Genomic DNA, 21552 nt, shown 5'->3' with positions numbered 1-21552 from the left:
AAAAAAAATGTTTTTACTGTAGTTTGTGTTATGGAGGGAGGATTTTTGACACTTACGACACATATGTAATAAAAAATTATTTAATTCCTAATGAATTTAAAAGTCTCCTAAAACTGATGTCCACCCACACAGGCTGTAATAGAGGTTTTCACACAAAATAAAATATATTAAACATTTAGTTATCCTATTTTTCAAAAAATTATCATTTGTATGTTTTTTCTTCCAGTATATCTCGGAGTGACAAATCTAAGCGCTTATCAAGTGAAGATGACCAGCATCTGTTCCCAATGGCAGCTGCACAGACACGCAACTTCCTACAGGATCATCATTGAGTCATTGCAGGGTATGCAGGAACATTACTTCTATATTATATAATCTGCTTTGGTCAAATATATCAGCTGAGAAATCCTAGACATTTCACCTCACTGTGTAAACAAGTTGCTAAAAACATTTCAGTCTAAATATACTGTAAACTTTAATGTATATATGACATCAGGCTTTGGATATTGAGGAACAGTTGACAATCGGAAAATCTGGCCATCGATAATCCAGTTCTTTCAGTTTTCCGGCATGAATTTCGTATCACATTTTCAATACAGGGACTGTAGTACATTGTTTGGCCACTTATGTTTTGAGGGCGCTGGTCTGCAGAAACAGCTGTTAGGTCTTGCTTGCTACACTAAATACATGTTGAGACATTGAGCAGGTGCTGCGAGAGGAAGGCTGGCCTGTGTGTGGAGGTAAGTTTAACTTTTAAAAAATCCGGAATTTTCGGACCTCAGGTCTGGAGGTTGCCGGAGTTTTGAATGTCAAACTGTAATTGAATATCAGGTAATTAGTAAATTCCTACTGATCTCTATAGCTGCAGCCACTGTGAAGCAATTCATTTTTGAACTTTTTGATTGGCTGATGCGAGGGAATCATAGTCCATGTAATTACATATCGGGCAGGTGTGGATGTTCAGAGCTGGTTCCAGTAAGAAAACAGCGCCCTCAAAACATAAATGGCCAAACAGTGCACTACAGTCTGAAAGAACTGGAATATCGATGGCCGGATTTTCCATTGTCAACACAAACACACAGACTTTGGGTTTGTTTTCAAGTAAACATTGGGCAAATCGGGAAAATGGGAAGCAGGATAAGCTGAGAAATGGTATTACTGCTGGAAGAGGGAATATTGGAAGTTGAGCCACTGTATCATTGCTGGGAGAAGGAGGAAGAGCTGAGCTGCTGGGAGAGGGGTGCCGGGAATGTTCGTGAGTCACTCTTAGCAGAGGGGAGCAGCAAATTGGTCTCCAGTGTGAGGGGAAGGAGGCAGAGCTGAGCTGAGGAATAACTGCTGGGGGAAGGCTGGGCTTGGGAAGGGGGGAGATGACCTAAATGTTGCTGAGAGAGATCAGTTTTTGTGATTACTAAAAAATGTAGGACCCATCACCTTCTATACTGGATACAATTGTCAGCAGGACCAATATGAACAGGAAATTTTCTCAGCTGTGACAAAACTAAAAACCTGAATAGGGGTTTTAATTATTCCACCCAATGTCGGGACATGATCCTTGAGTACCCAGGGAAGGGGCAAAGTTCACCTCTTCCCTCAATCTGTGATCTAGTGGAGTAGCATAGGTTGCATGTTGTGCCCTTTTTGTGCCCCATTTCAGCTGAAAAGCCCAAATTGATCATTTCTTCTATTTCCCGACTTGGCAAAGTCCACCTTCTATCCTAAACAGAAAACAAATGTCTTCTGACCAGACTTCAGTTGAATAAAATACATCGCTAGCCATAAAATGTAAGAAAAAAGTTTTAAAGGATAAAGGTAATAAACCAAATTCATTCTGTAGGATTACAGACTTTCTAACTGTTTACGCAAAAAAAAAAAAAAAAAAACATCATTTAAATCAGAAGATATTTGGGTTTCTAAATGGGGCATGACAGCCCTGGAAAACGAATTTTCTTTCTCTATAGACAAAACATTTTAGCTGCTGATGTGTCTGCACTGAACAGTCCTTCCAAGTTGTACAGATGTTCATTGTGGTGTATTTATGATTGATTTTTAATATCCCCATGGCTCTGGCTTCTGTACTGTGCACGTTATTAATAAATGTATGATAAATACACACATAAACCCTTAAAAGCATAATAAAAAAAGGAATACAGATAATAAAACAATGCAGGTCATTACAGATAATTACAATGGCAATACATTTAATTCTCTGAGAATTTATATTTATATTTTTTGGCAAATTCTATTCTTCTGAATCTCAGCTTTACCCAAATGCCAAGCCAAACCATGGCATCATATTTTCCTGATAGATCCCCAACAATGAACACAACTTGGAGTTCAGAGAAGGTGACCTCACATGTTCCTGTGGGAGAGGATACAAAATACAGCAGGGAAGTTGCATCCTTGTGCAATACAGACAGTACATGGGGATGAATCTATTCACAAATCACTATCCAAGCTGAGATATCTTTTGCCCCAAGGGCAAGGTTCAAACCTGTTTTGGGACCTTGTGATCTTGTGCCACCCTAGGCGGCTGGCACATTGCCAGCTGTTTGGTCACAGGCACTGCAGCCTTGTTTTTAAAAGAATTAGCCTCTGCACATTTGACAGCTGGCGGTAAAGGGTGGTATTGGCTTTGGGTGTAGGTTCCACAGAAGCAATTGTTCCTCCCATGATCAAATGGTAACTGTCCTACAACATCATTACCAGTCTGAACATAGCCCAAGGTGTAATGTTGCCCTGTCTTATAAACAAAGCAACCCTATCAAGGACAAAATTGCCCCAAACACTTCCCTGTCTTAAAAACTAATACCTCTTCCTGGGCTATGCTGCACTCTGTGGTACTTTCTGCTGACCTACAGGGCAGCAGGACAAGGAGGTTGGTTTCTCAGAGGTCTTCAGAGTAGATTTCTGTTGAACAAGGATGCAATATGTGGGACAGTCAGTCAAAATACTTTTTGAGACCATTTTGGGCATTTTTTCTGTAACATGGTCAGTTTAAAGCTGAATTCCAGGAACAAGTTCAATAACCCATTGGATTGTATCCTTTTTCTCCAAAATGAAGGTCCATTATTCACCAGACAGTGAAATTTGTAATATCCAGAAATAAATTCCAGACCACTGTACAGTGAAAAAACATAGTCAGGGCCACTATCAGGGTGTGGAGGGGGGCCCGGGGTACCTGATCTAAAAAGCTTGACTTTTGCAATGCAGGATCTTTTAGACAGTGGAGAAGTGGAGAAAGGGGGCCCAAGAGGTTCATGAAGGGACCCTCATTTTGGAGGGACATGGAACAGAATAAAATAAGATAAGTAGGTGATTTCTGAAGTTCAGCTTTAATTACCCCTAATACTATAAAACCTAACCAATGCAAAAAAAATATTAAAGCTCTACTAGCTAAGTCACTATTATGCAGAAGAGGGGCTCTCAATGGAACCTGCAACAGACAAAGTAGGTCGAAGAGTAGGAGAAAGAATGACTCAACTAATCAGCTGTATTTTTTAGTACAAGGTTGGAGGATAAACGTGTTTTTCACTGCTAAGGGCAGATCCGTCAATTGTGCTTGTTGTATTGTGTTTATTATTTCAACAACAAAATTATTACCTAGATATAAAGAATGTACAAAAATGGTTTCAGTCTTGGCCAAGATTATATCTGCATGGAGGTTATTCTGTATGTTCTCCCTGTGTTTCTGTGGGTTTCTTTTAGGAATTCCTGTTTTCTTCTAAATTTCAAAAACATACTGGTAAGATAATTGGCTTTCCCCAAAAAATGACATTGAGCTAGGTTAGGGACCGTATGAGCTCCTCTGAACCCTAATATTCCTATATTTGCTGCACATTTGGACCGTAAGTTGCTGATAGGGGTGCAAACTTTGGCAGTTTCCAAAGTTTAGAAAGATAAATAACTTTGACCAGTACCTAATAGTCTTGGTATTATTTGGCTGCCCTATGCTGCAGGTTAAGAGGACTTTAATTGGATGGATATCCTATGCTTTACATTTAAGTTCCGAACAATATCCCCAGTATCATTACTGCACACATAGCCAGCATTGGATATTGAATATAAGGAGTGTCTGGCACGCTGCAAGTTATAGCGGTTCAGCAGTTATATAAGATTTGTATTTGTAAGGCTCAGCTGGAATATTGTGGTTATTGTTGGCAGTGAAGTTTCCATGTAAAGTGAGTCTCTATTCTTGTGGTGATACATTGTAAAAAAATACCCTATCCACAAAGTGAGAAGGCTTAGAGCTAACATTATTCACTCCAAGTATACATGCACACAGAAACATAATACACACTCTATTAAGTATAAAACAGCAACTTATTGTTTTTAAAGCATTTTAACAGTATTCTCTGCCATATTTTTAGTTACTGTTAAAGATAGAGGACTGACCATCTGACAAAACCCTGTATAGCATCAGTTAACCTTCCTGCACAAAGCACAATCAAAAATCCCAAAAATATTTATTATATTGCAGATTACTTAGATATGATGGCTGTAATAGTTTCCTTTTTCCAGGCTTCTCTTTCTTTATATATTGGTAACACACTACGATAGGTGTCGGGATGACAATGTTATCTCTTCTGTATTAGGACAACAGAACAAAGATAGGACTATAGAAGCTTGCCCTTCTCCTATTCTCCATAACACTAGCTGAGGAAATCGTAATTGCCATGATAGAGCCTAACCTTGTGGATCCCCTGATATTCTGTTTGCTGTACATCATTGTCATAACATTATACCATTGGCTTAGTTGGCAAATATGACATCTCTTCTGCATCCTGTTTTGGCTTTCATGCTTGGCATATCTTCCATTTCTGACATTGGCTAGTTTTAGGATTATGAGTTTGGACTTGGTTAGCGGTACTTAACCTGGCACAGATCTCTATGATTCAGCTGTCATTATTCCAGGCTATTTTCCTAGTGGCATCTGGGAACTAGTTACACCATCATGTCCTTTAGGAAATGCAGCTGATATGGGAGAAAAATGCAAACAGATTTAAAAAGACATCTAAATTAACAAGTATCATAATTTATTTACGGGAACTTTAGAAGACAAGTTATTAACTGCTGAAAGGTTCATGGAGTTTTAAGAAGAAATAAGCTAGAAAAAAGTCCAAGTTCATCATCTGGTGGTTATCTGAAGTCATATGATGTCATACTCCTGAGCTATGCTGGTTTAAACCAGACTAAATTTCCTTCTAGTCTGGAAGTAATCTGGTTCTCCTTTGTTAGCTGGCCCAGACAAAGGGATGCTTTGTTTAATTATAGTATTCATTTATACAGAGGGGATCCTTTTCCATGGTGCTTTAGAGAGAATGCAGAACCATTTAAATAGTCCTTCAGCATTTTTATTGGACTGTGGACATCACTTCTTTTCCATAGAAGTGACAAATGGTCAGATTCATCGGATGATTGACTCATCTCGGGAGAAAATCTAGCATGTCTGCAATGGTTCCTCGTGGTATCACTTGAAATGATCGCCTCCATTGACAGTAATCTATCTAACATAGAACAAAGCCTCTACAGGGCTTTATTCTCCACAATACCAATTTTCTTTAGCAGTGTTTCTCAACCAGGGCTCAGTGGAACCCTAGGTTTCCTTCAGAAGTTGTTAGGGGTTCCTTAAGCAATGGACAGTTTGTAGCTCTCAGGTCCATTTACCTGACAACAATTATGTTTTTAGCTATCTGTAAGGGTGACAATTGCCAGCAATGTAAGAGAAATTCTTCCCACTGATCACCACACTAATGTACTGTGAGCATTGGATATAGTAATCATAGTAAGAAGTTCCCTGAGGACTTGAAAGTTATTTTAAGCATATCCCCACGTAAAAAAGTTTAGAAACGTTGTTCTATAGAAATGTAATACGACAAGAACAATAGAAAACCTATTGGACATGTTCTTCAATTTTAGATGAAATTAACCAGTATTTGCATTTTATGTCATGGCCATGAAATATTTGTAAAGCTTTACAAATTATTAGTATGCATTTATATAGTGCATCTGTAATAGGAGTCCATAGTCATGTTACTTACTGTCCCTTCCGAAGATTGCAATTTAATGTCCATACTAAGTCCAATTTTTAGGGAAGCCAATTAACCAATAAAATGATTTTGGAGAAGCCAATATATCAGTATGTTTTTTAGAATGGGAAAGGAAACCCATGTAAACATGGGGGGGGGGGGCACACAAATAAAATGCAGACAGTGTCTTGGGCAGGAGTCACACCTGAGACCCTAATACTGCAAGCCTGAGCACTAGCCAATGAGTCACCATGCCACCCCATTTCCTACAATTGAGAATTTTGTTTTGGAGTGTACCCTATAGGGATATATTGATGCAAAACTCTTAAACCACCATTTGACCATGGGGGTTGGCACCTCTCAACCCTACAGGGTTATCTAATGAGCATATTGGTACCCTCCTGAATTTTAAAAATTTTGGTAAAATTTGTGTGTGGATTTTGTTTTTTTTAATATTCAGTCAGATAGATATTACCTAGGTCTCTTGCTCTGCCAGATAAGGCTGTGCTGTGGGGCCGAGCTGTGTAACTCAAGACAAAATGGGCAAAAATACAAATCCTTTGTACAGCTCCCATATGAGTATTTTATCTGTGTATTTAGCTGTTTTTCTAGAGTTCAGCTGTAATGTCTCATTGCAGATGGCTCCAAGCAAGAAGCTCACCTGGCTGGTGGAACATCTCGTCACTGTTTCTATGAACTTTTGCCCAACTCTAAATACAGGATCACGGTCTATGCACAGATGCAGGATGCAGAAGGACATGGTGTCAGCATTGTGGAAACAACTCGTGAGTAGATGCATCGTGTCACACAGCATGATACGGATCACAAATGGTAAGAGTGAATAACATATTATTTCCTTCTTCTTAGTACCAGCTCCAACTGCAGCACCGACCAGACCTCCAACTCCTCCACCAACAATTCCTGTGGCACGAGAAGGTATTTCACACCTTAAATTGCAGCATTTGCTGTAGTAGGATGTAGAGATCAAGACAGATTTTGGTCTTTGGTCAAAATTGGTTTAGCTGCATAATTACTGATTGCACCATAAGTAATTTTTCACCAAATTGGGAACTAACAATTCAGCCCAATAAACACTTTAGGTGAAATTTAGGTAGGTTTGGTTCATCTCTTTTTTGGCAGGTTCAAACCTGGCTTTGGATCAAACAATCCTGGCAATTTACCAGCCCTTCGAAAATGCTCACTGCATATGCAGATTTGACAGCTGGTGGCTGTGAGCATTACTGTACTGCTCACTGCCACCTCCATTCATTTTTTAGGGGGCTGCCACGGGGGAAGCTACATGTAGCGCCTCCTGAGAGGCAGTACATCCTGGCACGTGGAAGCGGTAAATGCAGCACAACCATACTGCCAGTGTGAACCTGACCTTTGTCGGGTTTTTGTTTGTAATATTTTAGTATGTATGGAATTGGTATATTTGGAATGAATTATGAATATTATATTCAAGGCAGACTACCAGTGCATGATCTGTTGTCAGTGGCTTCTGGACTTGCATAGAGGAAGGACCTGGCAACATATGTGCTATGGCACCCCACAGATCTCAAGCCAACACATAACTGTTGAGTGAAGATGTCTTAATACATTGGCTCACATGATTGGTCAATCACCAGAAACAAATCAGCTTGTTTGTGTTTTTAAAATATCAGTGTGTAAGTCTGCAAGAGCAGACCTTGTATTCCTGGTGGACGGATCCTGGAGTATTGGAGACGACAACTTTCTCAAAGTCATCAGATTCCTGTTCAGCACAGCTGGAGCCTTTGCTGAGATCGGCCCTGACGGAACACAGGTAAGACTACTCAAAAATTATAGTAAACCTGTCAGTCATGTTAATGTTTATCCAGGTATGAAGTGTGTAAGAACCCTGTTATGGTTTTGTAGCTTTTGTCCCTGATGGGGTGATGGACTTTTTTTCCTGGTGAATACTGTTTTTCAAATTAAACTGAACAGATGTAGAGGGAAATCTTGTAATAGAACAGCAGATGGAGGAAAGATCTATTGAATATTGATGGCAATAATAACTCATTATACTCGAGTATAGCCCCTAATCCCTCAAAATCCCATTAGAAAAGCATTCCCTGTTTATACTTGGATCACACCAGTAGATGACAAGTAAGCACTGTATCCTCTTATAGTGTTTAACAAACAATTGCCATCAGAAAAAAGGCATATGAGTTTGTAACACACTCTATATGAGGACACAGTGCTGTCTACTGGTGTCCAATAATATTGCACAAAAGATTATAAAAGAGCAAGCAGATCCATCATAACCAAACCAAGTACAAAATACCTGTAAAAATAGGGAAAATATATGCAGACTGAGCCCATGTAATTTATTTTTTTATTATTAATAAAATTTTATTAATCTATTTTATTTTATTATTTTATTTTTCCTTTTCAAATAAATGTTTTAAAAATTAGACAATGTATGTATTTATTCATGTTTTTTGGCATTTGTATTGATAATTGTTTTTGAATGTTAGCAGTGACCCATGTTTATATTCGAGTGAAAGTATTTTCACGTGTTTTTAGGTAAAAATAAGTACCTCTGTTTATTTTTGGATGGGTTTATATTCAAGTATATACGTAAGTGTATTTTTGGGGTTAAATGTGGGAAAGAACTTAAAGGTTTACCTTAAATCCAAAGTTACATCCATTTATATTTTGTAAAAACGCTCCCATATTTGAGCTTCAGTCTCAAATATGCAACCTGCAAAACAATTGTGTAGCTGCAGGTTCCTCTCTCTTTTTTACATATACTGGATGAACTAAAGAACTTACCACTATACCTCTTCCCATTCAGGTTGGAGTCGCTCAGTACAGTGATGATGCAAGGACGGAATTTAAACTGAACTCACACAAAAGCAAGGAGTCTCTCCTGGCTGCCATAAGTGCTATATCTTACAAAGGAGGGAACACAAAAACAGGTAGGTCTGGTGAAAACTTCCAATGTCCTGTCTGCCCCAGATAAGGAAGCCTTGTGAGGTCTTATAAATCTGGCACTCAATAAAATAGATTCCTGTTTGTTTTATTTCCCCATGTCGGCACTGTGTGTGCTTTGGCTCTCGTTGCGTTGTTATTACAGATTTGCAATGAAATGTAACATTACATTAACAGAGTGTGCGTTGGATTGTGTGTCAGCACTTTCCAAGCTGTTTATCCAAACTGATAACTTAATTCTCTCGCCAGTAACAAGCACCGATAGGTCCGTTGTGAGGAAATAGACATTAGAGTGAATGAAAACCTGAACATGTAACTTTTCTTATTCACTTCCATTTAATCTGTTACTATACCAACATGTTTTGTTGTGAAAAAGTACCTGCTAATCCTGCCAGAAATACCATGACATAATACCTTCCTGTTCTCTGCCTGTGCTTCAGTGTTATCAGGCCTGCCAAGGTGAACAACAAAACACTTTCCACCATGATATTAAATTGAGGATAAGGGAAAGTATTCTGTAGTTATAACACATTTTTTGTCCTTGGGTGACAACTTTGTTCTTCCACTAATGCAAATACAGTGAGTAGGAGTTGTCACCTTAAGACAAAAAGTGTGTCATTGAGGTGAAAAAAAAAGAAAAATATTCCTAAAAAAGCAAATAATGCAGCTGCCACATCTCAGGACTGATAATCTTAAAAATAATACATCTGTTGCTGTTGGGTGTAAAGCAACATGCTGGTTTGATTATGTATCCCATTGATTCTGTAGCACTTATCCCATTGGAGTGGTTATGATTCTTTGAGTTCTTTTTTGGGTGGTGCAATAATCATGCACAGGCACAGTTCAATATTATAGTCTAGGAGTTTATTGATCAATTGAGGATTGAGGAACAGAGGTGCAGAATGTCCAAAGAGGCAGCTCATAATCTGGAGAGCAAAAGAGCCACACACTGGGGAGACCATAGATCTCTTCATCTTCTATTCTAAGAGACAGGAATTCTCCCAATGCCCTGGCGGGCAATAAACCTTTATGGTCCTCCCTACTGGGCTGAATGACCCGTCTTGTGACATTCCTGGATTCTATGGTACTTATGAGCCCTTGTCCTCAAATAGGACCCTCTCATGGGTTTCCCTTTTCCAAAAGACATCTTGCTGGACCTCTATGGTTTCGCAGGTTGTAGAAGTTTCTACATTATTTCTTCCAGGCTGACTAAGGCTCAAGCCCGAGCTTGGCCAGGCCACAAGCCCTGTGCCGTTTGGCCCTGTAGATTCTCAATTTCTTGTATGTGGCAAGTCTAATTTATCCATGATTCTCCCGATACTCTTCCCCATTTAGGAACCCATTTCACTGGGCGCCAATCCCATTAATTGGGCATGGGCATTTTTTACAGATTATTGGTCCTCTTCTCCTCCATGACCAGGGACCTTACCCACCAACAGGAGAAGGTGACCAATGACTCAGAAAGGACATTAAAAACTTTAGGTTAACCTTTGGTACTGCATATACACCAAAGAGTGTCTAGGGTTCTAGAACTTGGGCATTACCCCACATGAGAAAGGTGCCACAGCTCATCTATTCAGGTTCCTCCTAGAAACTGTTCCATATAATCAACTATATGCATTAACTCATCAAGTAATTATTTACTGGGTTCAAAAAAGGTAAATATGAATTTCGATTGGTTTCTATGATGCTCCACTCCCTTCACCTTGATATTTCCCTAATTTAATACGGGTTTATGGTCTCATTTGCAGGACTTTTGCTGTAGGACTTAGCCTAGCCCAGGATTGTGTTTCATAAAAACAGATCATCATTTTTCCCCTTTGTTATGCAGGCAGAGCGATTAAGCACGTCCGAGAAGATCTGTTTACCGCAGAAGCTGGCATGAGAAAAGGTGTGCCCAGGGTTTTGGTGGTAATCACTGATGGACGATCTCAGGATGAAACTGTAAAGTTTGCCAATGAGATGCATTTGGAAGGTATGGTTATCTTCTAACTTGTCTTTTTCATTTATCATTTGTAATTCACAGGCCCATACACATTTTATTCATGCAGTGCCGGCATATTGGTGTTGGCATCTTCTAGTGCAGGAAGTTTGGACTTTGACACAGCAGATCTCAGCAGAGAAGAGGGTTGCATTTACTTAAATGTGGGTTAGTGTTAAGGTTACTGGGAGTGTAATGGAATACGGGTAGTCCCCGAGTTAAGGACATCTGACATACAAACAACTCCTAGATATGAACAAGGCTTCCCTGCTGGTTTGTGTGCAGGACGGAGGCTTGATGGGGGGGGGGTTGCATTACTTGCAGAGGAAATCTTTTGCTAAACACAGCTGAGACTGAGCTCATCTGCAAGCTCTTGTAATTATTTAATGACCAAGAAATTAGTATTGTAATAGCAATTTCAATAGAGGGTTAGGGTAACATGGAGAGTTTGCAATTAAATAAAGTGTCAGTGTTGAGGTTACAGGAGGAATTAGAATTAGTGTTACATCGGAAGTTTAGAATTTAATGGCGGGTTTGTGTTAGGGTTACACAGAGAGCCTATAATTAACCGGAGGGGTAGTGTTAGAGTTAAAAGGAGGGTTAGAAGTAGTATTACATGGAAAGTGTATAATTAAATGGAGGGTTAGTGTCGGGGTTACAGGGGAGGTTAACTTTGGTGTTGCAGTAGATGCAGAGTTTAGAATTAAATGGACGGTAAGTGTTATGTGAAGAGTTAACAACTAAACCGAGGGGCAAATTAAGGGTAACAGGAAGGGTTAGTGAAGGTTTAATTTTGGGATTGCAATGAAAGTCTGGGTTCCCTTAAAGCAGAATATTGTATTCTGTGCTGGAAACTCTCCAACAAAATTACCAGCCCCTGCTCCCTGACACTGAAAGTGAATCTATCAATTTATTTCCTTTATATATATATATCACCCTCTGCATCGCCCCATTTATTGTTTAAAACAATAAACAGTAATTTTATTTGTATTCCCATTTTACATCTTGTAGTATTTTTTCAGGCTGCAGACAACGTCAATTGTCAATTATACAACAATGTCATTGATGTATAATGGGGTAGAAGCTTAGGATAAGAATTACATTGAATTACACTGGAACGGTTTGGCCCTAAGCCTCTGATGAATGGTTTTATTATGAAGTGCTGAAATCAGCAGACACAAGGACTTCTAAAGAGACTTTTTTTTTTCTTCTTTTTCTTAAAGCGAAAAAAGTTTTAATAAAATTCAGACAATGCTGGCAGATTATGATTGATAGCCCTGCAGAGTTCTGAAAACATTGTATGAAATGATTTAGTGGTAAATGTCGTCTCTGTATGACCTGTGAAAGCATGTTATAATGATGCTCTTGTGAGAACAATAACACTTGTTGAATGGAAACAGCAAGAATTTCTCTGATGTGGTAATGGTTTGTTTTACCTAAAACACCGGAATCCTCTAACTGCCCATTAAAACCTGCAAGAAGGGTATGGGATGCAGAACTGAAAATGGGGCTGATACATAACACTTATGCTATACATAGACATAGCCTGTATACATTATAACATTTCCTTAACATCAAGCCAATTATTTAAAGTGGAAATTGTTGGGCAATTATTATTTTTCTCCCCAAGACAACCAATGACTCCAGAGCTCTCCACTGCTGTCTGTTTAAACAGAAACATTATTTTCTCATTGGTAACTTTCAATTCTGTGAAATTAGAGAATGATCATCCATTGGCTAGATCAGCCTTGAGCAGGCTACCCCCATCTGAAGTGGGGCAAACTATAAAGGTTGCTTTAAAGCCAACCTTCCCAACCTTTTAAACACGGAGTAACCCTGTGGCAGAGTAAGCTTTGTGTGGGTTCCCAACTTGGAGCTTATCAAGGGCTTAGGACTTCACCCCACCACATGACATGGAATGGAGTTATTCATTTGCTCCCCAAACCATAAATGCATAGTGGTTTATATAGGTTTTTTTTATATTTTTAAATTAAATTCTTACAACCTTCAATCCAAAAGTCCACTTTTATGACCACCAATTTAATAGGCCCCTACTTTTTGGAACACCAATCTAAAGGTCTCCCTTTCCCCTGGCCACCAGTCTAAAGGGCTCCTTTTCATTTAACTACCAATCTAAAGGGATACTTTTTTGTGTGACCATTAATCAAAAGGGTTTCTTTTCCTCTGACCATCAATCTAAAGGACTCTTTTTCCTTGACCACCAATTTAAAGGGCTCCTTTTTGTGTCATCACCAACCTAAAGGGATCCTTTTTGTGTGACCGCCAATCCAAGGGGCTTCTTTTCTTCTGACCGCCAATCTAAAGCACTCCTTTTCCTCTGACCATCAACCTAAAGGGCTTTTTTTCCCTGGTCACCAATCTAAAGAGTTCCTTTTCATAAGACCTCCATACTAATGGACCCTTTTACATCTGACCATCAATCTGAAGGGCTCCTTCACCTCTGACCACAAATCTAAAGCATTATTTTACACCTGACCACCAATCTAAAGGACTCTTTTTCCCTGGCCACCAATCAAAGGGTTTCTTTTTGTGTGACCATCAATCTAAAGGGTTTATTTTCTTCTAACAATCAATCTCAAGGGCTTCTTTTCATCTGACCACTAATCTAAAGGGTTACTTCACGCCTGACCACCAATCTAAAGGACTTCTTTTCCTCTGACCATCAATCTAGAGGGCTCTTTTTCCCTGGTCACCAATTTAAAGAGTTCTTTTTTTTGATACCACCAATTTAAAGAGTTCTTTTTTTTGATACCACCAATCTAAAGGGCTCCTTTTCCTCTGACCATCAATCTAAAGGGCTTCTTTATATCTGGCCACCAATCTAAAGAGTTCCTTTTCTTGATACCACTAATCTAAAGAGTTCCTTTTCCTTTAACCATAAATCTAAAGGGCTGTTTTTCATCTGAATACTAATCTAAAGAGTCGTTTTACGTCTGACACCCATCTGTCTCTGGCTCCATTTTTGTGTGACCACCAATCTAAAGGGCTCCTTTATTTCTGGTCAGTGTCTATGTTAATGAAAATAAAAGTGACATAGTGAACATGGGTGTGTCTATTTCTAATAAAATTCTAAAGAAATTGATCTAGTGTGAGTGTCAAATAAACTAAATACACTACATTCTTTATTCTTATATTTTCTAATTATGCTAATGTACTATAAGCTATAGATATATTCATTTGCTGCAAGGTTTCCTAAAAATGTAAAAAAATTTTTGTGTTCTTCAGAAAAGCTCTCCTAGATAGACACCATAGATCAGACTTTCAACAGAAAGTCATACCAACAATTTCTATAAAAAGTAACATATCCCATAGTATTTTAGTAAATGCCCAACCTTGTAATAAATCATTTGATGGATAACATATTTCTGAAGGGACCAGTCCTTTGAAGTTTAAACAGACAGCAATATCCTTTTGTGTTGAATGGTCCTATAATTAGATGGTAAAATAAACTCCATCTTTCTCATGCTTGCTGCACCTATAACACTCAGCGGGGGTTTGGGTGATGCTCTCAGTAGACATGGATCTCACCAGAGATGAAAGTTGGATGACTTACCCAATATTTATCTAATATCTGTCCTCTCCTCCTCCCAGGCTTCAGCATTTTTGCTATTGGCGTGGCAGATGCAGACTACAACGAGTTAGTGAACATTGGCAGCAAGCCCAGCGAGAGACACGTCTTCTTTGTCGATGACTTTGATGGGTTCAAGAAAATAGAAGATGAGCTGGTCACTTTTATTTGCGAGACGGCGTCAGCAAGTTAGTGCCAATTTATGTCTTCTGTTTTATATCCAGAACAAATCTTAGATTGTTTGTGAATAACTTGTTACTTAATCCATCCTTTTGAGTGTGTTTAATAGATTGTGAGGCAGGAAAAAATTATGGAAAAGTATGAAGCTAAAATCATTGAATGATTTATTTTTTTAATGTATATACAATATAAAGCCCATGTTTTTTTTTTTTATAGAAACCCTGGCATTTTTTACTAATACCAAAGCCTCAGTTTGACTAATTATTCTGCACTGTTAGCGTACAGAAATTTAACCAATTTCTCCTAATATCCCGAAATACAATAACAGAAAGTAAATAAAAATTCTCTCCAACTAGTAAAGACATTGGGGACTTTTTTTAGGCAGTAAATACTTATCTATCCATTAATAGATATACATAAAATACATTATATTTCAATCTTTAAAACACCTTTATATAAAACAACAGTAATTTTTGCAATACATTCATATTTACAAGTGCTTAGTTATGTCTATGCTCAACGCGTTTCACAGAAATCTTCTCTGCTTCTTCAGGAATATCAATCAAGACATGGGGTACCCATGTCATGCCATACAATTTTTCTTAGGTATTCCCCCTGTTCATTTTTGTTGTTGCTATTAGCCGCAGGCAGGGAGAGTTTTGAGTGCCGCTTGTAAAACTGAGGCAATACACTTTGTTACAAGCGGTGGGTTCACGCCAGACATTTGTATTCCTTGTCAAGACTTGCCTTATCTATCATAATCAATGGAGGATTGAAATTATACAAACTGCGGCTGAAAATGGATGAATGAATTGGATTACTAAACTACCAGGGTCTCAAAACTCCCCCTGCCTGTGGCTAATAGCAACAACTTATATATGGAGAGAGGGAATACCTAAGAAAATGTGCATGGCAAATATTGGATTGGGTGCATCCATGTCTTGATTGTTACTCCTGAAGAAGCAGTGAAGATTTCTGTGAAACTAATATGGGGAATGCACTACAAAAATTACTATATTGTTGTATATAAAGGCGTTTTAAAGTTTGAAATAAAAATGTATTTTATGTATATCTAATAATGGATGGATAAGTAATTACCTCCTAAAAAGTCCCTAAGGTGTTTTTTTAATTATTCCGCACTTTGTACCCTGCTTACAAAATTTATACTAGACATATATATATTCTATCCTATCCTGTGGCGTGCCAGACAAAAATAATGCTGTAGACCAAACAGAAAAACTGTCTGCACCCTTGGTTCCTTCAATATTGTAGTTTTATACCAACCTTGTGTTTCTGGGGTGCAGTGCTCCCCTTTGCAACATACAGGTTTGCCTCTTCAATATTTTCTAGATGACATTATGTTGTTGCATAGATATGTTATGTTACTCATTGATAATCATCTTTCTTTTTCAGCTTGTCCATGGGCCTACATCCAAGGCAACAGTGTATCAGGTAAATGAAACAATAATTATAATACACCTGTTTCTGTATGCATCTTGTATTCTATTCTTGCATGAACTGACAGATTTGTCTCTATTTCCTGTTGTACCATAACCACAGTGGCCAATCACACTTTCAATCATCTACTTGTATCTGCAATAAGTTAAAAGGTGATTGGCTAATAGGCATAACACACTTTGCCTTTTTTTTTGTTCTGCATTACGAAATTCTCTTTGTATTACGCCTGTGACCATGTACTGTATTTGTTCCTAATTTGCAGATGCTATACTCATCATTGGTAAGAAAAACCTAGTGTGATCATTGAGCATTACTTTATTAATTTTGCTAACCTACTAAGATGTAATTTACTGTTACACACTTACAATATAAATTGGAAACACTCAGAGCACTAATTAGCTCTAATTATGACTAATTATTACCTTAATAATTTATATAATCCTGCACCAGTGTCTCAGCTGGAAGCATTATTCTGTAATAGTGGCAGATCGAGGAAGTGGAGCATCCTCAGAGTTTATCCACCTACTTACAGACAGGCCAAGATCCGGAAGTTGTGTTGTGGATTGGCCACCCCTCCATTCATGGTAATAGGTGATGAGAATGCAGTAGATAGTGTTGTAGACAATGGAATGGCTCTGTCATACAACCCCAATACAAGCCAGCCCATGAGTAATAACAGCAGTACGACGTGCCCTTCACTCCCAGCCAGCTTTGGTCTCATGGCGCTCCTCCAGGATGTCTCAAATCATTCAATGTAAAGCTACAGCAGGAGATGATCACATTCAGTAACCTGCCAGTCATGCCAAATGCATTTCATGTGCTTTGAAGATTATCCATAGTAAAAAAATAAGAATAATAAATAATATGTTTTTCATTCAGGTTTCAAAATGATGGAAATGTTTGGGTTGGTGCAAAAGGAATACGCCACCTTGGATGGGGTCTCAATGGAGCCTGGAACGTTTAATGAATTCCCTTGCTACAGGATACACAAAGACTCTCTGGTGTCCCAGCCTACCAAGTAAGTGCACATATGATGATCTTTTTATATATAAAACAGACAGCAGCTAGATTCTGCAAGCATGGACGGTATTGTCTACTCGGAATAAAACATCAACTCTTGAATCATAAGAAGAATGAACAAGAACAACTAAATATTTACATAAAACTATTGGGAGACAATATTTTATTAGAAATGCCTCTATATGAAAAGTTCACATGACCATCACCTATATACATGACCAAAAGTATGTTGAACCCCATTTAAAATATTGAGTTCAGTTGTTTCCAGTAAAGGTCACTGTTACAGAAAGGTTACAATGATACATAACACACACACATTTTAAATGTTTTCTTGTGAAAACAGAAGTCCTTTTTCTGTTCCAGCATGACTGTGCTTGGTTTAACAGGGTAAAGTCAGGTAGCCTTCACAGAGACCTGACCTCAACCTTACTGAACCTTTGGAATAAATTTGAATGTCAGTTCTGAGCCACGTTTTTCATCCAACCTCAGCTCCTGGATTTACAGATATTCCTTTGGCTGAATTTTAACGAATTCACATAGTCATGCATCATTTTTTTAAAAGAATACCTTTTCTAGAAGGGCTAACTCTCTTTCAATGTATATGTTTTAAGTGGTGTGTCCAACAAGCTCATATAGATGTCATCACTGTGTCACTGTGTCAACTTAGTACACTCAGTCTTTACAAAATACTATCCCTGGCCCCGGACCATTATGAGAAATTTCAGAACGTATGGCAACCTTGGATTGATTTTACTTTCCCAGGTTAATTTGACACGATGAGACTATGACAATGAACCTACTGAGGTTAAGTAAAGAAAGTCCTACTTCCCCTACTGCCTGTGTCCCCCCCTTCTCCCATGTCCTTCCTAACCCCTATACCCCTTTCCTTTTTTGTGGGTGTTGTGGTGTTGGTGACCGGGTCCTGGAGTTTCATGTGAGCTGACCATTCGAGCCCCTGTGATAGGGAAGCAATGTTGAATTGTATTTGTTGCTATATCTTAAATGCTATTCCATGCAAGAATTAATACATAGTTAAATCTGTTCTGATGAAATTAGGAGGTGTTTAAACGATCATTGAACAATATTAATTATGTGTTGTATTTGTAGTTGTTAGCTATTTGTGCTCCCTGGGTGTGGTATTGGACTGATTTCATGTAACACATATAAAGATTTATTTTTTTGTGCTGCTGATTTATTTTGAATCTCCTTCAAGATTACTCAGCAAGTCCAATGGCTTTTGACTTGTTACTGCTAGATATGCCGAGAGCTGGATGACTATTTCATTATTGAGGTGTAACACATGAGCTGTCTGCAGCCCTCCAGCAATGGAAGAATTTAATGCCCTGCCAGCTGGCTTGCAAGATATTCCAGGATTTGTTTTTTTTTACCACCTGGTTACACCGACTGCCAACCCTGAATAGAGAACTAGAATTTCTATCCATTGTAAAACCTTCACCTTTTTAATGTTGACCTTTTTTATTTCCAGACATATCCATCCAGAGGGCCTCCCTACAGATTATACCATCTCCTTCCTTTTCCGAATACTGCCCGATACACCGAAGGAACCATTTGCACTTTGGGAAATCTTAAACAAGGACTATGAGCCATTGGTTGGCGTAATACTTGACAGTATGTTAATATATTTTGATAAATTTATATTGTCATTTTTTTTAGGATGATCTTGTTTCAAAGAATAACAGTGTCATGTTGTATTCATTTATTAATCAGCATTCCTCTTGTGTTTAGTGTTTCCAGATTGAAGGCCTTTTTTTCTTTTAACCTTCGTTGAAGTATTCCTGTAGGGTTATTGTGTAATAATGCCAGTAGCAGATGTAGCCAACAGTGGGCCCCTGTGCAGAACTGACTTGGGGCCCTCTGCCTAACTTACTTGGGCCCCCCATGGGGTCCTTGTTTGCTGAGGAGGGTTTGGGGCCTTTATGTAGCAGGATGCTTAGCAACTTCCTATATCTGTCTCTGATTAATGCAGTTATTTGTTTCCCTGGACTTCCCCAGCAGCATATACTAGTATTAGTCAGCACTCTCTCTTTGAAAATCTTGCAAAAGGGTTATCTTCCATATACCAAAAAACTACTAGTAGGCTAGTTAGTTCCCCCACAAAGTCCAGAAGACTGGCTCAGTGGCTAACACTCTTGCCTTTGCAGCACTAGGTCCCAGGTTTGAATCCTAGCCAGAGCACTATCTGTATGGAGTTGGCTGGTTCTCCCCATCTGCGTGGGTTTCCTCCCACATCCCAAAAACATGCAGTAAGGTTAAATGGCTTACTCCCCCAAAAAATAGACCTTAGACTACAATAATGACATATAATTATGGTAGGGACGTTAGATTGTGAGCTCCTTTGAGGGACAGTTAGTGTTATGACTATGGACTTTGTACAGTGCTACATAAAATGATGGCACTATATAAATATTGTATAATATTAATAAAGACTAGATCAGGCTAAACTCCTAGTTTAATCCTAATTGCTATATGTTATTATCACATAGTCAATTCTCTAAAAAATGACTCATATTCACCTTATTTTGTGGTGTCTGCACACAACCATCTACAAAATCATGTTACTACAGCCATTCTGATAGCCCCATTGGTCTTATTGAGCAATTCTCTGCCATTTCGCCAATATGCCTTCAGCACATTCCTATTTTATATCTATATCAGCCCATAACAGCTATGGGCCAGTAGAAATGTATTGTGGGTAGAAAAAAGTGGCAAGCTTTTACAATATTGTTTTAGAGCTTTGCTTATGAGAATAACCTGGGTTTTGACCACTGGTTAGCTAGTTACAGATATTTAACATATGTTGTTATTTTTATTTACAGATAATGGAAAAACTCTAACTTTTTTCAATTACGACAATAAGGGACAGTTCCAGACTATTACTTTCGAAGGACCCGAGGTTAAAAAAATATTCCATGGCAGCTTTCATAAGGTGAGTTATGAAGATTGTAATGCATTTTATATTGCTGTGTTGGGAGTGTAGAACAGTGAAATGTTGCCAGATTTGCACATTAGGTGAAAAGAGGATTAGAGGAGTAGCTAATCATTTAAAAACCTTTTTAATGAATGCACTCCAGCAATGATTATATGACACTTCCCAGGGCGGGCTTCCTATTGGTGACAATAGTAGATCATGCCTCTGCCATATGCAAAGAGACATCCACGTGTATTCTTCAGTAGGAGTGCATATGTGACAAAACAGAAAAACAGTCGGGAAACACTCTCACTCCGAAAGTTTAGTATTACCCCCATGCACAGAAACTAATTTATCTTATAAGACGAAGCAAGAGCTGTCACCCAAAATCAGGAAATGCATACAAAAATACCTTTATGGCATGATCACCTGGTATAAATTTGATAAAAGTGGCAGGTGTACCATGTTTAAAAAGACTTTTAAAATATTCTTGTCAAAGCTATTTTTTTAAATTTTAATGATTGACTTTAAATTTATAATAAATCCCACAAGAAAGTTCCCATCTATATTATTTCTTCTGGATATTACTTGAATTGTGAAATTGTCAGTCTGGTCCTGGTGTTCACAAACAACAAACCTGTTTTAGCTTCATAATGAACTATTTTTTTCTTTTCTCTATGCCAGGTACACATTATAATTACCACGACTAATTCCAGGCTAGTCATCGACTGCAAACAAATTGCAGAGAAGCCAATAAACCCTTCCGGCAATATCACCGTGGATGGTCTAGAAGTCCTAGGCCGGATGGTGAGATCCCGAGGACCCAGAGACAGCTCTGCTCCAGTAAGTACAAACAGGGCCCTACTTTGTGTTTGCTTCCCAAAAACAGTGCCAATACCCAGTAAACAGATGGAAGACAATCAGCCATTCATTGGGAACCCACTCAATACATTCCTGCGGTACGGCTTACGCCGTTAGGCAATAAATTTACATTTATTACATTTTTGTATTATCCTACCACTGAATGGAGATAACGCAATAAAGCAAATGCTCCTTACATATAGGAGGCAGTTAAAAATAATTGATTATCGGAGACCCACAAACAAAAAGAACTTTTGTATAGTGCTTTATATGGTAATATTCTTACCCACTCTCATGGATATAGAGACAAAGTGTGTGGCATCTGTCCAATATCAGCCAGCAGGATCAACACAATGAAGAATTTATATTACAGGGTTCTGTTGTATGTAGTGGGAAAGGAAGTCTTGTGTTAATGTGACAGTCTTACAAGAATTATTGGTTTACTAAGCTGCCTACGCATTGAAAAATGTCTTTAAATGAGTCTAGCTGAAGGATTGATGTTAGGAGGTGTGCTATAAATGTTATTAATGTAGTTAATGATAAACCTGAT

The 21552-nt window shown here is 38.4% G+C and overlaps 1 protein-coding gene across 1 annotated transcript in view; it reads left to right on the top strand.

The window, feature by feature from the left end:
* The window catches only part of COL14A1 (collagen type XIV alpha 1 chain), a 121823-nt gene that overhangs the window by 72005 nt on the left and 28266 nt on the right, over positions 1-21552 (top strand). The window contains exons 23-34 of the mRNA XM_072410687.1: positions 227-343; positions 6668-6814; positions 6897-6965; positions 7694-7833; positions 8848-8971; positions 10816-10959; positions 14578-14742; positions 16148-16186; positions 17072-17210; positions 18699-18841; positions 20050-20159; positions 20826-20984. Coding sequence (XP_072266788.1) covers positions 227-343; positions 6668-6814; positions 6897-6965; positions 7694-7833; positions 8848-8971; positions 10816-10959; positions 14578-14742; positions 16148-16186; positions 17072-17210; positions 18699-18841; positions 20050-20159; positions 20826-20984 — 1496 coding nt within the window. The remainder of the gene's footprint in view (positions 1-226; positions 344-6667; positions 6815-6896; positions 6966-7693; positions 7834-8847; positions 8972-10815; positions 10960-14577; positions 14743-16147; positions 16187-17071; positions 17211-18698; positions 18842-20049; positions 20160-20825; positions 20985-21552) is intronic.

Source organism: Pyxicephalus adspersus, chromosome 5, assembly GCF_032062135.1.
Source record: "Pyxicephalus adspersus chromosome 5, UCB_Pads_2.0, whole genome shotgun sequence".
Lineage (NCBI taxonomy): Eukaryota > Metazoa > Chordata > Amphibia > Anura > Pyxicephalidae > Pyxicephalus > Pyxicephalus adspersus.
This window is presented reverse-complemented; position numbering and strand designations above follow the sequence as displayed.